The 15,797-nt window shown below is 43.6% G+C and overlaps 1 protein-coding gene across 2 annotated transcripts in view; it reads right to left on the bottom strand.

Moving 5' to 3' along the window:
- The window catches only part of GALNT6 (polypeptide N-acetylgalactosaminyltransferase 6), a 1,315,790-nt gene that overhangs the window by 86,641 nt on the left and 1,213,352 nt on the right, over nucleotides 1-15,797 (bottom strand). For both annotated transcript variants that reach the window (XM_044083436.1, XM_044083437.1), the window contains exon 10: nucleotides 5,913-6,014. In XM_044083436.1, coding sequence (XP_043939371.1) covers nucleotides 5,913-6,014 — 102 coding nt within the window. The remainder of the gene's footprint in view (nucleotides 1-5,912; nucleotides 6,015-15,797) is intronic.

The following is a 15,797-nucleotide window of genomic DNA, read 5'->3' as shown; positions in this document are numbered from 1 at the left end:
TGGAGTTGCAAAGAGATTGCAGCAAGGTTAGTCCCAGCGATGGAAAATCTCTTCCATCACTAACTGAATGAGAGACCACTCATGAGGCATCAAAATGGACCTACTGAGTTTGTCCACTAGTACGTCGGATTTCCCCGGAATATGCATTTCCACTAGAAAGTGGTTAGAGATGATCAATCACTGCCACACATTCATAGCTTCTCGACACAGAGAATAAGATCAGGTTCCCCCTTGTTTGCTGATATACCAGACTACAGACAAGGTGTCAGTTTGAATCGCAATAGTCCCCAGAAGGAGAGCATCCAGAAATGCCTGCAATGTTAACAGAACTGCTCTCATTTCCAGAGCATTGTTGTGCAAACTGGTCTCTTGAGGGGACCATGTGCTTTGGACCGTCCTTCCCATAAAATGCCCTCCCCACCCTAATAAGGAGGCATCCATAATCACAGTGACCACTGGGAGAGACGAAATGAAGGGGTGACCTTTGTAAATATCGTCTGACTGGATCCACCATTGAAGATGGTTTTGCATACCCAAGTTTGAGTGGGGTGGACAGAGGATAATGAAGAATAGACTAATGAACAGCTAGAGTCCATTGTAGAACACAAATATAATAACGTGCTAGTGGGACTAAGACTATAGACGTTGCCATGGAACCTACAGCTTGAAGGACAAGCTGGCTGGAGGAGCAGGGTGAGTAAGAATTTGCTGAATTTGAGACTAACAAATCTATATGATAGAAATCTGAGTTACTTTGTTTAACTGAGCACCAATGAACTTCAGGCTCAGCACCAGCTGTAGCTTGGACTTGGAAATATTGACTGTAATGCCTATTGTTTAACAAAATTGGGGCAATAGTACCTGGACTGTTCTAGAAGATGTCTGGTTGGGGCAGTGAGGAGTGAGTCGTCTAAGTATGGAAGCACTTGGAATCCTCACAGTCTCAGGTGAGCTGCTTCCACTGCCATACACTTGGTAAACACCCTGGGGGCTATGGTGAGACGAAAGGGCAGAGCACTGAACTGACTAACAGATTCCCAACCAAAAGCACAAGTATCTTCGGGAGCATATGTTTATTTTGATGCGACAGTACACGTCCTGAAGACAGACTGAGCACATCTAATCATCCTCGTATAAGAGGGGCAGAATGGACTGAACTGTGACCATTTGGAACTTTGATTTCCTCACATACTGGTTCAGATTGCTTAGATCCAAAACTGGTCTCAGGTTCCTTGTCTTTTTTGGCACTAAAAAGAACCTCAAGTAAGCTCCGAATCCTCCTGGATGACTCCTTTATCCAGCAGCTTCTGAATCTCTTGAGCTGCAGCTTCTCTCTAACTGGGTGGGATGTCGGGAAGCTTTCTTCTTCTGGATGTGAGAAAATGGTATAAAATAACCACTGGATATTATTTTTTAGCACTGAGTAGCCCAGGCATCTGGGTGCAAGGATAAACATCCCACAACTGCATCCAGAGGCGAGCAGTTGAGCAGCCCTTCAGGAGCACTGAAACAGTCTATCTGGAAAGGAATTTCGGAAACCCTGGTTTTCTCGGGCCTCCCTCTGCCGCGAGGGTAATGTCTTCCATTTGAACTCCCTCCTCTGCCTCTGAAGGAGTGGTCCCCATCTGAATCCTGGAAAGATTCCTGGGATTTATGGAACCACATTTTTTTGCCTCCTCTTTGATTCCGTGAAAACGATTGTTGAGAGGTAGAAAAACAAATCCCTACGGCAGACCGGGGTCTTTCCCTCCTGGTCACTGCAGGAAAGTGTTTCTTTCACCGATGGGCCAAACAAAATGTTCCATCAAAAGAAGCACTGATGAAAAGAGACTTGAAAGGTTCTGCAAAGTTGCATTAACAGCATCCAGGCGTGTCTCCATATGGCAATGCCTGAACTGGCCACCCCTGAGGTACCCTCTGCAGCATGGGAAATCAACCTAATGGACACACTAGAAACAGATAACAGAGTGGTCAGCTGTGGTGCGATGAAGATCTTTAATAGTCCTCTGCAGAGATGGACTCCTAGAGCGATTTGGGGTGTTCCTTGGTCAAATCCCCCTGTAGTCTTGTAAAGTGCACCCAGTAATTAATTGACTTCAAGGCAAAGACTGCTGAAGTAAATGTGTGCTTTCCAAATCTGTCCAATGTCCTAGACTCTCTGTTAGGGGGATGGACAAAACAGCTCTGTTCTGCTATCTCCTTTTTAGTGGCTGCTGCCACAATGGCATCAACGGTGCCTGCTTTGTTCCAATGTGGTCTGTCTTTTGGAGGTGCCAAAATCCTATCTGGATGACATGGGATTGGTTCAACAGAATCCAGTTCTTTCCATGCCCAGGAAGAGACTAGGCTGATGAGCTCATCAGCCGAGTGAGTCATCCAAGATGTAGATGCGCCAGCACCAAAAGCTTCTAGAAATACTAACTCCTCTGGGGAAGGATTATCTGTGGACCAACCACTTTTCTGCTTCAGGATCTCTAAAATGTCTTCGAATGAGGCATCATCAAGTGGTGATCTGGAGAACCCTTTCCCTTCAAAGTATCTTCTGTGAGGGATTCCAAGGGGAAATCTATGTGCCTCCTTTTACACATTCTCTTATGGGGAACCTCATCAGCAGGATACTCAGGGGAGGTGTCCGAAAACAGGGGTAGTTCCTCTAAGGAAAATGTCTGGACGCTAGTTAGTACTGGCTGTCCCTGCAGAGTAGGTCTGATGGGATCATAGCTGGGATCCATTGGGGGAAAGGATGTAGGATCCAAGGACGTGTCAGAGACAGGGTCACTTGGATATGAGAATACCCTCTCCACTACCTCGAAGGCAGAAGGACCAGGAAAAACTGTGGGCAGTTACACTGGAGTCAAAATTTCCAAGGCAGACAACCCACAACTCTGTCTTCATCTATGTTTCAAGGAGGGAGCTGGACCCAAGCTATCTATCACTGAGGCTCCAAGGGGCAAGAACAGCTCCAACAGCATCGATCCTTGCCCCATGGATCCGATGCTTTAGCTATGAGACTCATCCTGACCAGAGGGAATATAACAGAACTAGTCAGGGAAACTGAGTCGAAGACGTAATCCTCTTCGGCTCCAACACTGGTTCTCTTAGAACTCTTGGATCCAAGGGCTCTGAAACTGAAGGATGGATTGGAGGAGATATAACTGTGTGATAAGCAGAAGGGAGGCTCATAGATCCGATGGGAGAAGGAGACGGTATAAGCCTTATCTGGATACGAGCTCTGAGGAACTTCCTCATCATCCTATCCACTTCAGCCTCAGAAAGACTTCTGGAGGACCTGACAGATGAGGTAGTGGACGGAGGCCTAGAGTGCTTCCTTTGAGTTTGCAGAAGGGGGGAGGGGGGGCGCGGAGCTGAGGAGAAACTGGCTCAATAACAAACTTGGATGAACTAGTTATACAAGTCTTAGAAATGCCAGATCCGAAAGCTGTGAAGGAGAATTGCCTGAAATAATTCGAGGATTCCAGGTCTTGGATCTGAAATGTTTCTCTACGGATAAGATGAAGTAAGCTCCAAAGACCTTCGCATTTTTTGAGAGGGCTCCAAGGTAGAGGAAGTCTTCGATGATTTAGGAGGAAACCTTTTCCTATGCTCTTGACAGAGCCTATGAATGTCTTCCTTGGGGTTTGAGCCCAGAGAAGGAAGACAGCAAAAGTCCTTTGATAACTAACTTATTCCTCCTATCTACAAAAGCCCTTGAGTTGAAAGCAGTGCAATCTGTACCAAGGTGTGCTGCCCCTAAACAGTAAACGTACTTTCTGTGGGTATCCAAACTTGGGATTTTGTGCCCTCAGGAAGTGCACTTTTTAAATCCAGTTGGCTTGTCATCCATAGTTCTATGTGGAAAAAAAAAAAAAAAAGGAAAGATTTTTTTTTTTTTTTTTTTTTTTTAGGGGAAAGAAACTACCAACAATAGTAGTGAAAGGCATCCTAACAAAGGGATTGTAATGGCAAGGTAACAGAAAAGAAACCAACAATGGTACACAAAGGTAGGAATTACTAACAGTACAGACTCCAAAAAAAAAATACAGGAACAAAAGAGGGAGACTTTATAAAGATATACAAGATTCTGAAAGAAAAACAGTGACAAACAACTAGAACGAGTCAATAACATACTCTGCAACAGGATCTGCATCCATGCGAAATGGCAGCAAATAAGATCAGAGGTATTGTGGGAAGACTAAGGCATTATTGGTAGAGGGAACAGAGAGAGTTGGATCTCAAAGTATGTGGAATGTGTCTTGAGTCGGATCCAAGGTTGGATTTCTAACCTACACGTTGATGAAGAATGAAAGGGGCAACATCAGATCAATTTCTAAAGCTGTTAAAACAGGAAGATAGCTGTAGGCGGAGGAAAATTCAACTGTAACAACCTGTGATGTTTCTGCTGGGAAACTCGGACTTCACTCTATTCCCAAAGAAATAAATATTTAATTTAAGCAATAATTTAAAAAAAAAAGCCAACTTCTGGAGGGAAATCTGAAGAAATACTTTCTTCAGAATCATAAGCCAGCTTGAGAATTCCCTGAAGAAAAAACACTGGCTTTCCAGACCCTGCTCATTTGACTTGGAATTAAAGTCAGTAGTGTCAGAAAATGAAGAAACTATTGTTCTTTTTCAACAATGAGTCAGTGAAGAAACAGGATTTAAAACATTTAATGCAGAAAGTTATTCCTTAAACAAGTATTCACTGTCCATTGTAAGAGAGACAGGAAAGAAATATTCTTAAGTTTTTGTTTTCCCTTCCTGGGAGAATAGCCTGGGAATCATGCACCTTAGCCCAGCTATAAGATAAATATTCACCTTCGCCTCCTCACAAGCCTGACAAAAATGCTTCTCCCTTGCCCTATGAGAACAACCCTACAGCCTCAGAGGACATTATTATCTCTCAAGTCCTTAGAGGGTTCTCAAGGAGCTACATCCAAGGGACAAAGAGCCAACATTGACGTGACCAAGGAACCAGGTCTAGCCACAGCAGAGTCTCGCATCAGCAGTTGAGGCAGTGGGGGAGGTGGCTTGTCAACCAATGACTCCTAACAATTTTTTTCTTCCTGTGCACATGGAAAGGAAGGAGATAGGCGACTGATGCTTGCTCAATGGCTTGGCCAAGAAGGAAGCTTGAAAGGCAAGTAATTGAGCTTGGGTGGGTTAGTAACACTATTAACAGCAAAGTAGTTTTGAAAGAAAAAAAATTTAGTGACAATCCCAAAAAAGCACAAAATTCTGCCTTGCACAACCATACATGAACATACAGAAAAAGTCACTGATTTTTTTTTTTTTTTTACCATTTTTATTAAATATACTTAGAAAAAAAATGAAAACTGGAAGGTTTTCCCCAGAACAGTACTCCAGCCTTAATTGCTAGCTGTCCTTTGGCTCCACAAAACCTGCAGAAGGAGTGAACTACAGTTTCAAGAAAGCTCTGAAGCTTCTGGTGCTTTTGAATGCCTCTTCTCAAGCCACTCAGCAGTTAGGGTACAAAATGGTCATCCTATGCAGGATATAATATTGAACCATCAAGTGTTCCAACAAGCAGTACTCAATAAGCAGAAAAGGGTTATCTAGAAATGCAAGCTAAAGGCAAGACAGAAACCACTGAAAGGATACAACTTAAAAAGGTGACTGCAAGGAAATGATATTTTTTAATTAAAAAAAAAAAAAAAAAGGAAGTTATGCCAACAATCTTAAGTTGTGGGTTTCCTCTGCTCAGTGCTACATTTAGAACATCAGTGGTGCTGCCTTGCATTTAAAACTCACTTTACCTGAATGCAAGTTCCAAATATGCATTTTTTTTTTTTTTATTTCGAGAAAAATGAAATTACACTGAAAGTCGGTCTGGCTGTGATGGTTACAAGTTACAAAAAAAAAACTATAGTAATACTATTAAATAAAATAGGTACCTGATTGCCTCCCATTCCATGGCAAGGGTACATTATTAGTGGCTTTCCTCCACGATTGTGTTCACCGACATCAAGACAGCTCTGCTTCCCCAAATTTTTGATCTACAAATTTAAAAATATTATATTACATATTATATACATTTTTCATAAATACGCACTTTTATTCTTACTTCTAACTGCTACTACACTGTGTGTTCCAGTTAAAAAACTGTTTTGTAATACGGACTTTAAAAAAATTGACAGCTTCCTTAGTGCGCTCTCTGCAAGACAACATATGGATGGCAGCTGATTCAGAACATTAATGCTCTGATTAAACTTCATCACTGTGCAGAGACAACACAGACTGTAGCTAAAAAAAAAAAGAGCTGGATTCCTCTTCCATTTCTCTCTGCTACTGAGGCTGACCTCCCTTGTTCAGCTATAAAGATGGTGATACAGATATATAGAATAGTTGTGTAAAATCTCATCATAACTAGTATAAAAAGAATCCACTGCAGTTAACTGTGTTCAAAAGAACAAGTTCAACAACCAAAAAGAAAAGAATTGCAGAAACGTTCAATGTTTTTAATTAAGATGACAAAAAATTCATAACAAAATTAACGATAGCAGAGCTTTTGGGTTTCCCCTTACTCAGTGCACATTTAAATCAGTTAAAATACTCTCCATTTAAATTAATGAAACACATAAAACATGTGACACAGCCAGCCAATAAAGAATGCATACATATATAAATGCCTTAATTAAAACAATTAATGCAACTTCTGTTGTTTCTTACTTAATACTGATTTCAAATTCACTGCATTATTTATGCCAGGACAGACATCTGCTCGCAAAGTACAGTTTTGTACCTACCATAAATGTAGATGTTCGAAGATCCACATTGCTGAAGTCCTTACATATGGGTAGTCCGCTGTCCTCGGTCGGCCCGAATACCAAAGTATTAGGCTGACGTCGGTCAAGGCGCTTAAAACTGACATCAGGACGTCAGGGTACAAAAGCGCATGACCGACGTCATTTCCTCAGTCTTTTCTTGCCCCAGATGTCAGAAGGCCCTAACCAGAAAGGCCACAGCCAAAAAACCCGCAAAAACTAACCAACCACCCGTGCACTAACCATATTTACAATATGTACAACACAAACCACACCACCACCTTCAACAGCAGAGGGGAAGGAGGGAGGGTAAATTGGACTGCAGCAATGTGGATCTTCGAACATCTACATTTATGGTAGGTACAAAACTGTACTATGTTCTTCATCTCACATTGCTGCAGTCCTTACATATGGGTAGAATCCCAAAGCAGAGGAAAGGGAGGATGGCAAAACTATAAAGCATTAGGAGCTGCCAAAATGCCCTGTAAAATTGCAGTGGCAAATCCAGCCCTAGATTTAGAGTAAAGTGGAAGGTGGTAATGCTTAGAGAAAGTATGCACTGAACTCCAAGTAGCTGCTTCCAAAATATCTTTAGTAGCCACCCCTTAAAAGGCTGTAGAAGTGGCAGTAGCCCTAGTGGAATGAGGCCTAATCCCAGCTGGAATCTCCTTACCATGATGGGAATAACAGAAAGCAATACAAAAACCAATCCACTTAGAAATAGTTTGTTTTGAAACAGGTTTGCCCTGAGAACCCAAAGCAAAAGAAACAAACAACTGCTGAGACTGCCTGAACCCTTTAGTTCTGCTCAAATAATATCGCAACTGTCTGTGTATATCCAAAGTGTGCAAAATCCTTTCCCCTTTATTTTGGGGGTTTGCATAAAAAGTAAGCAACTGAATAGTTTGGTTTAAAGCCACACTAGAAACCACTTTAGGCATAAAAGAAGGGTTAGTACGCAAAGACACCCTATCCTTGTGGAAAATTAAGAAAGGCTCAACTGCCATAAGGGCCTGTAATTCAGAAACCCTTCTCGCAGAGGTAATGGCCAACAAAAAAGCAGTCTTCCATGATAAATATTTCAACTCTGCCGATGCTGCAGGCTCAAAAGGTTGTAGAGTGAGTTTCTCCAACACAAAATTGAGATCCCAAGCAGGAGTAGGAGCTCTACGTGGGGGTCTTATATTCTTTGCCCCTCTAAGGAATTGCTTAAACAAAGGCTGAGAAAATAATGGTGGGTCACAGTCATAGTGAGCAGAAATTGCTGCAGCATGAACCTTTATAGAGGAGAAGGACAAACCTTTGTCCAATAACTCAGTAAGGTATTGAAGCGCCACACTTAAATTAGGTTTAGAAACATCAAAATCCTTTGCTGTACTCCAAAATAAAAATCTCCTCCATTTATCTCGTAAACTTTCCTTGTACTAGGCCTTCTGGCCTCCAAAATAACATTCAAAACTTGTTGTGGAAGCTGAGACCCTCCAGGGTTTAAAACAGAATATGCCAGGCTGTCAGATGTAGAGAATGAAGTTTGACATTGAGTAAATGACTGTTCTCCTGAGACAGCAGGTGAGGAATCGAAGGCAAAGGCCATGGAGGCTCCTGTACCAGACTTCTCAGTAATGGGTACCAGTGCTGTCGAGGCCAATCTGGAGCTATTAAAATCATGTTTGGCTTGTCCTGTCTGACCTTCAGCAGTACCTTTGGGAGGAGAGGCAGAGGTGGAAAGGCATACACGTGAAGACTGCTCCAATTGAATGAGAGAGCATCCACTTTCCAAGCTGTGGGATGAAACCTTTTTGTGCAAAACTTTGGCAGCTGGTAATTTAGTGGAGAAGCGAACAGATCTACGTCTGGAGTTCCCCATAACACTGTCAATCTCTGAAATACATGAGGATCCAATTTCCACTCGTGGGGATCCATAATTTGTCTGCTTAACACATCTGCTAAGGAGTTCTGTGCTCCTGGCAGAAACCTTGCCTGAAGATTTAGCTGTAAACTGAGAGCAGTCTCCCACAAAATCATTGCTTGTCTGCATAGAGGATAAGAATCGTTCCCCTTGCTTGTTGATGTACCACATGACAGTTGTGTTGTCTGTTTGAATCAACACCTGCCCTGGAAGAAGTAAATCCTTGAAAGCTATCAATGCAAATTGGACTGCTAACATCTCCTTCAAGTTGATATGTAGATGTTGAAGTCTGGCAGGCCACGTGTCTTGTACCCATTTTCCATTTAGATGAGCTCCCCAAGCTTTGTCTGAGGCTTCTGTCGTTAAAATCTGACTCGCCTCTGGCCGGGTCACAGAGAGTCCCTTGTTTAGGTGACATTCCTGAGCCCACCACAAAAATTCCTTTTGAATGCAAGGTATTATCTGAATGACAGTGTCCAAATCTTGGCAGTGCTGTGTCCATACATTCTTGAGATACCACTGTAGCTTCCTCATATGCAGTTTGGCATTGGGAAGTACCAGAATACAAGATGCCATGAACCCCAAGGCTTGAAGAACTGTCCTTGCAGTCAGCCTGGACTGACGAGACAATTGGTGGAAGTAAAGAGAAAGATTCTTTTGTTTGTCCGGGGTCAAAAAGGCCATCTGGGATGCTGTATTCAGTCTCACACCCAGAAAGCACATGTCCTGAGAGGGTACTAGACTGGACTTTATTTCGTTCACAGAATACCCCAGGCATCTTAACACTGCCATCACATACTGTAAATGATGAAGAAGTTCGTCCTTTTCTTGGGCCAGAATCAGGCAATCGTCCAAATAAGGATAGATTTGTATTCCACTTAGCCTGAAGAAAGCTACCACTGGAGCCAGAACCTTCGTGAACACTCTGGGCGCAGTAGATAAGCCAAAGGGCAATGCAGAGAACTGATAATGTGAAGTCCCAGCCCGAAAACGCAGATACTTCCTGCAACTGGGCCTGATAGGAACATGAAGGTAAGCTTCCTTGAGATCCAGAGTCACCATCCAGTGATCTTTGCCCAGCAGAGGTAAAAGCTGTTGTAACGTCAACATTTTGAACTTGGAAAATGTCCAGATATGTGTTGAGGATAGATAAATCCAAAATTGGTCTCCACGTGTTTCCTTTCTTTGGTACTAGAAACAGGCGAGAATAAAATCCTAGGCCCACTTCTGGCAGAGGGACCGGTTGTATGGCCCCTATTTGAAGTAGTAGAGAAATTTGTTTGTGAGCCTCTAGTCTTTGCTGAGGAGGAACGTCCGGCATGCCTTTGAAAGGAGGCAAGGTATGGAAATAAAACTTGTAACCCTGGTGTATGATATCCAATACCCATTTGTCTTGGGTAATCAACATCCAATTTTCCTTGAAGAGTGCTAACCTTCTTCCCAAAGGTGCTGCCAGGCAAGAAGGATCTGGCAGCTGAAAAAGTAGGTCATTGGGCCTGTTTACGAAAGGACTGGCCCCTGCCCTCACCCGAAGATTGTGCAGGTGAACTCCCTGTTCTAGGCCTGAAAGAACTCTGAGCTCTACCCCTACCACGTCTAGATCTACCCCTAGACTGAGAATCATAAGAAGGATACGTCCACCCCTTAGCAGGCCAATTCCTACTAAACTTGAGGCTGAACTTGCAAAAAATCTTTAACAGCCTGCATAGACTTAGCCTTGTCTTCCATTTTCTTCAAGAATGACTCCACAGGTGAACCAAACAACACATCAGACTGCAAAGGAGCATCCAAAATCCTTGTCTTAACATGGTCAGATAAATTCTGATCCTTCAGCCAGGCGTGCCTGCGAAGAACTGAGCCAGTGGCAGCCACCCTAGACGAGGCCTGCACAGCATCAAAACCACACTGTAATGAATGCTTACCCACCTGTTCAGAGACATGCACCAAATCTTGTAATGCTTTACACACAATGCCTTCCGCCAGAGCATCCACCTTAGACTTCAATTGAGAAAGAAGAAAGTTTTGATATTTCAACATATGAAACTGGCAATTCAAAGCCCTCATAGCTAAGGTAGAAGAAGTATAGACCTTCTTTCCCCATCTATCCAAAGCTCTGGCTTCTTTATCTAGAGGAACCGGATTTTTTACAACAGAGGCCTTGACACCCTTAGGTCCCTGACTAATAGTTTCTGGGTCCGCCCTAGGACTCTTATAAAGATATTTATGAGCCTCAGGCACCCTGTAATACCTATCCGGTTTAACAGGAGCAGGAGGCAGAGAATCAGGATTAAGTGAAGCCTCAGCAAACACATCTTCCACAACATCCAGAACAGGGGGTATAGCCAAGGGCCTATGCTGGGGTAACAGCAAAAATTCCCTAAGCCTCTTCCGAGAATCAGAGAAGTCCTGACATTCCCACTTAAAATGTTCCCTCATAGAATGAAGTGTCTCTGAAAAAGAAAAATCCTCTGGAGGAGAAGCAGAAGGAGTGGAATCATCTGCATCAGAATCAGAATAAGGAGAGTACTCCTGCAAGTCCTCAGCTGAAGACTCTGAAACATCCGAAGCCTGCTCCAAACTTCCCAACTCTGGCTCCACCCTAGGCCTCTTATCAGGAGGGGGCAAAGAACCTCTAATCAGAGTAATCAAATCTTCTGCCATTTTAAGCATGTGCTTCTTAGGCACAGACCCTGCTGAACTAGGAGTGACACCAACAGAAGCTAAAACTGGCCTGCCTCTGGGAGAAGCCTTGGAAACAGAAGGAGAAGGCCTAACCACCCTAGGAAGGGAGGGAGTACAGTAACTTGAGAAGCCCCTTCAGCCTGACCCGCCTCCTGAGAGACCACCTCCTGCAAAATCAAAGTCTCCCCTGAGACTCCAGAGAAGTCTCCGTGGAACCACCGGTTCCACTGAACCTCTAAAGAACCGGCGTCCGGACGGACGACTCATCTTGCCTGAGTTTAACTGCTTTGTCTTTGCGCTTCTTACAAGAAGCGGGCGGAGAATCCGGCGGCATATTATAATTGCACCGCTTCCCAAAGACCAGCCTAGCACAATCTAACCTTCGCTAATAGTGCGTTTATTGAACCTAGCACAAAAGCGACACCCAACAACGTCGTGCTCAGGCCCCAAACAAGGAATACACAAAGAATGATAATCCCATGCGGTATCTGTTTCCCACAAGAAATACAGTTATTCACTTTTTCTGACATCCGGTAAAACACTGAGGCAAGAAAAAACCAAAATATTCCCAACGGGTACTTAGCCAACTTGGATTCGGTCTGAAACTCCAAATTGAAAAATTTCAGAGCGAGCGGCACTTGCAACGCTGCTTCTGCATCGGACCATGCGGCAAAAAAGACTAAGGAAATGACGTCGGTCATGCGCTTTTGTACCCTGACGTCCTGATGTCAGTTTTAAGCGCCTTGACCGACGTCAGCCTAATACTTTGGTATTCGGGCCGACCGAGGACAGCGGACTACCCATATGTAAGGACTGCAGCAATGTGAGATGAAGAACATCCTTATGATCCAAGAGTATTCAACATTTTCAAGAACATTATTCATATCCCCCCCCCTGATGTTCTTATTAACCACTTTAATATTTGTAAACCTAAAAGTATGCTCAGTGTTGTTCTCATCTATATATTTAGCCAGTGCACTGGATTGAATTCCCCTTCTAATTTCTGATTTATGTTCAATTATATGGTCCTTCAAACTCCTACTAGTTCTTCCCACATAAAATGAGGGGCATTTTATGCACAAAGCTAGATATACTATCTGCGCTATTACAATTAGCAAAACACTCAAATTTATATGCATACTTGGTTAAGGGATGGGTGAATTGAGTATTAGTAATGTCTACATGGCAACTACAATTAAAGCAAGGAAAGTGTCCTTGCTTACTAAAAACCTTTAGTTATGTACTTACCATAACGATAAATGTATGTGATCCATCTCGCCTACATTCATTACTGACGGGCTCGGAGCAGAGAGTCGGCTCCGACTCGGCCACTATAACTAGCATGAAGTCTCTCATTGGCTGGGCTAACCCTGTATCCCAGGATGCATCACACCCAAACCCTCAGATCTAATTTGCCCCAATATTATCTTCCCACATACACCACACCACAAGGATATATATGTAAGAGGAGAGAAAAAATAATATCCTCAGAGGAATCAGAAAGTACAGTTTTGTACCTACCATAAATCTAGATGTTCGAGTGCTAATACAGCTGCAGTCATTACAGATGGGTTCTCCTGCCGTCAGGCGGGTCCACGGTCGGCCGAATTCCAAAGTCTAGGTCTGGCGCCGGTTGTCGTTGCCTTCTTCCCTGACGTCAGAGCGACAGGGGTATAAAAGAACCAGCCGACGCCATTTTCTTCAGTCTTTCTTGCCCCAGATGTCAGGTGCCCCCAGAAGGAAGGCAATACATAATTTTATATATATAAATAATGCAATGCAATATAATCAAAAAACAGTAGTTGCAAGCAAATACACCATAAAAGAATAACCCAATCAGGTTGTATGAGGAGGTGTTGGCCACTAGGCCTGTCCCAAGAGGGGAAGGAGGGAGGGAAACCTGGACTGCAGCTGTATTAGCACTCGAACATCTACATTTATGGTAGGTACAAAACTGTACTATGTTCATCGTGCATACAACTGCAGTCATTACAGATGGGTAGAATCCCAAAGCTACGCACAGGGTGGTAGGCACTAGGTGGAACTGGGAGGAGCCAGAATGCCCTGCAACACTGCAGTGGCAAAGCCTGCTCTAGACTTGGAATATAAAGGTAGGTGGTAGTGTTTAGTGAAGGTATGCACAGAACTCCAAGTGGCTGCCTCCAAAATATCTTTGGTAGGAACTCCTCTGAGAAAAGCTGCAGAGGTAGCTGTGGCCCTTGTGGAGTGGGGTCTGATGCCTGCAGGTACAGATTTACCATGAAAAGAGTAACAAAAACGTATGCAGTGGCCTATCCATTTTGAAATTGTCTGTTTGGAAATTGGCTTCCCTTGAGCTCCTACAGCATAGGACACAAAGAGTTGTTCTGATTTTCTGAAAGGCTTTGTTCGGTCCAAATAGTAACGCAGCTGTCTATGCATGTCTAAGGAATGTAGCAGCCTTTCCCCTTTGTTTTGAGGCTTAGGGTAAAAGGTAGGTAAGTATATGGCCTGATTTAAAGCTACCCTGGATACCACCTTAGGCATAAATGACGGGTTGGTTCGTAGGGAAACCCTGTCCCGATGGAAGATGATAAAGGGCTGCACAGCCATGAGGGCTTGTAGTTCCAAGACCCTACGAGCTGAGGTAATAGCCAGAAGGAAAGCTGTTTTCCAGGATAAATATTGCAAATCTGTTGAGGCAGCTGGCTCAAAAGGAGGCAAGGTTAATTTTTCTAGAATGTAATTAAGATCCCAAGCAGGGATTAGTTGTTTCCTTGGAGGTCTTATATTCTTAGTCCCTCTGAGGAACTGTCTTAAGAGTGGGTGAGAGAATAAAGGTGGATCGGTGTTGTATTTTGCAGAAATGGCTGAGGCATGGATTTTGATGGAGGAGAATGAAAGTCCACTGCTTAGCAGCTCAGCTAGATACTGCAATATTTGAGGTAAATTCAGTTTTCCAGGATCCTGGCCCTTTTTCTTATTCCAAGCGCAAAACCGTTTCCATTTTGCGGAGTAAGCTTTTCTAGTAGACGGCCTTCTGGCCTCCAAAATGACATCCTGCACCTCCTTGGAGAGTAGGGTCTGTTGTGATGTTAAGGAATCTTCCATGCGGCCAGATTGAGTGTTTTCAGCTGACTGTGAAGAGTTTTGTAGCTGTGCTGAGTCAGAAGAAGAGGCATTAGAGGTAGGGTCCATGGAGGAGAATGCGTCAGGCTCCTCAGGAGTGGGTACCAGTGTTGTCTTGGCCAGTCTGGAGCAATTAGTATCATCTTTGGTCTGTCTGCTCTTGCCTTCAAAAGCACCTTGGGCAGTAGAGGAAGAGGTGGGAAGGCGTAAACTGTCAGTGCTGTCCAACTGAAAGAAAGGGCATCCACTCTCCAGGCCTTTGGATGGAATGTCCTTGAGCAGAATTTTGTTAATTGATCATTTTTGTGGGAGGCGAAGAGATCTATGTCTGGCCTTCCCCACGCTTGGATTATCTCTGTAAAAACTTGAGGATGCAACTTCCATTCGTGTGGATCTGTCATATTTCTGCCTAGATTGTCTGCCAGTGTGTTTTCCTTGCCTGGCAAATACTGTGCTTGAAGCTCGATTTGCAACTTCAGAGCCATGATCCAAAGTGACATGGCCAACCTGCAAAGGGGGTATGAATGTGTTCCTCCTTGTTTGTTTATGTACCACATTACTGTGGTGTTGTCTGTTCTTATCAATAGTTGACCTGGATGCAGAAGGTCTTTGAAAGCTATAATAGCATTTATCACTGCTAGCATCTCCTTTTGATTGATGTGAAGGTGCTTTTCCCTTTGGGACCATTTGCCCTGAATGCACCGGTCTGTCATGTGCGCCCCCCAGGCGTAGTCTGAGGCGTCTGCTGTGATGACTTGATTTGCTTGAGGCTTGCAGAATGGTAGGCCTGTGTTTGTTTGGCATGCTTGGGCCCACCATAGAAATTCCTTTTGCAAACATGGAATTAGTGATATTATTGTTTCCAAACTGTGGTTGTGTTGAGACCATAGGTTTTTTAGGTACCACTGAAGTTTCCTCATATGCAACTTTGCACATGGGATTAGTAGAATGCAAGATGCCATGAATCCCAGAGCCTGCAGGAATTTCCTTGCAGTTAGCCTGGTACAATTTGCTAGTGTCCTGAAGTATTGAGTTAATTGCCCCTGTTTTTCTGGCGTAAGATAGGCCATCTGGGTGTTTGTGTCCAAATTGGCACCCAGGAAAATTATTTTCTGAGATGGCGTTATCCTGGATTTCTCTTTGTTGACTGTGTACCCCAGAGAATTCAATAACCTTGTTACATAAGCCAGATGTTCCAGAAGTATGTGTTTGCTGTCTGCTTGGATCAGGCAGTCGTCCAAATAAGGGTATATTTGTATCCCTTGAAGTCTGCAGTAGGCAATTACTGATGCCAGGCATTTCGTGAATACTCTGGG

This window comes from Protopterus annectens, chromosome 9.part0 (assembly GCF_019279795.1).
Source record: "Protopterus annectens isolate FY-2018-M chromosome 9.part0, PAN1.0, whole genome shotgun sequence".
NCBI classification, from domain to species: Eukaryota; Metazoa; Chordata; order Ceratodontiformes; family Protopteridae; genus Protopterus; species Protopterus annectens.
This window is presented reverse-complemented; position numbering and strand designations above follow the sequence as displayed.